This window comes from Artemia franciscana, chromosome 4 (genome assembly GCF_032884065.1).
Source record: "Artemia franciscana chromosome 4, ASM3288406v1, whole genome shotgun sequence".
NCBI lineage: Eukaryota > Metazoa > Arthropoda > Branchiopoda > Anostraca > Artemiidae > Artemia > Artemia franciscana.
In genome coordinates this window covers 47,086,984-47,087,718 of record NC_088866.1, presented here as the reverse complement: position 1 = coordinate 47,087,718, position 735 = coordinate 47,086,984, and the positions used below count along the sequence as shown (strand labels likewise).

General features: G+C 31.4%; 1 protein-coding gene across 1 annotated transcript in view; it reads right to left on the bottom strand.

The window, feature by feature from the left end:
• The window catches only part of LOC136026509 (uncharacterized), a 35,693-nt gene extending 35,207 nt beyond the window's left edge, over positions 1-486 (bottom strand). Inside the window, exon 1 of the mRNA XM_065703138.1 lies at positions 244-486. Coding sequence (XP_065559210.1) covers positions 244-419 — 176 coding nt within the window. The 5' untranslated portion in view covers positions 420-486. The remainder of the gene's footprint in view (positions 1-243) is intronic.
• Positions 487-735: the final 249 nt, after the last annotated feature.

The window sequence follows — 735 nt, the reverse complement described above, 5'->3', positions numbered from 1 at the left end:
TTACATTAGTGTTTCGTCATATTAAAATTCAGTCTATAATTGATAGTTATGATCATGAGATAGTCTCCTGTTTTCTAGTTATCTTATCTTTTTTGTCTGTATTTGCCAAATGAGGGTCCGGGCGATTTTTATTTTTTATGCAGCTGACTTAATACAAATTCCACCCTTATTCGAAAGAAAAACCTTTCTGTAGCTGACAAAAGGAAGATAAGGCTTAAGATACAAACAGCAGACTATATTTACCTATCAAGTTTATTATCACTCTTATCCTTTGCATTCACGACATCTTTAACCTTATTCTGTTTATTCTGCGTTAATTGCTTTTTGTATTCTTCAGTGACATCAAATTGACTACTAAACTGTGCAGTTCGCGGCAGTGATAATTCTGATTTTTCAAAATATGGGTCAATTCCCTCCATGCAGTCTTGATTATGACGCTTGAAAGCTAAACACTAACTTATAAGAAAGGAAAAAACTGTTGTTATTGAAAAATATTTATCTATATTTATGCATGTCTTTATCAAGTTCCACGCAAATTTCTGTTCGATTATTCTTATCTCTAAAAAAAATGTTCAGAATTCACTTGCAAAACAATGCACTATTGCAGCTGTTGCTCTTCAAATTACGTTTATGCAATTTGTTTATGCATGTCTTTATCAAGTTCCACGCAAATTTCTGTTTGATTATTCTTATCTCTAAAAAAAAATGTTCAGAATTCACTTGCAAAACTATTGC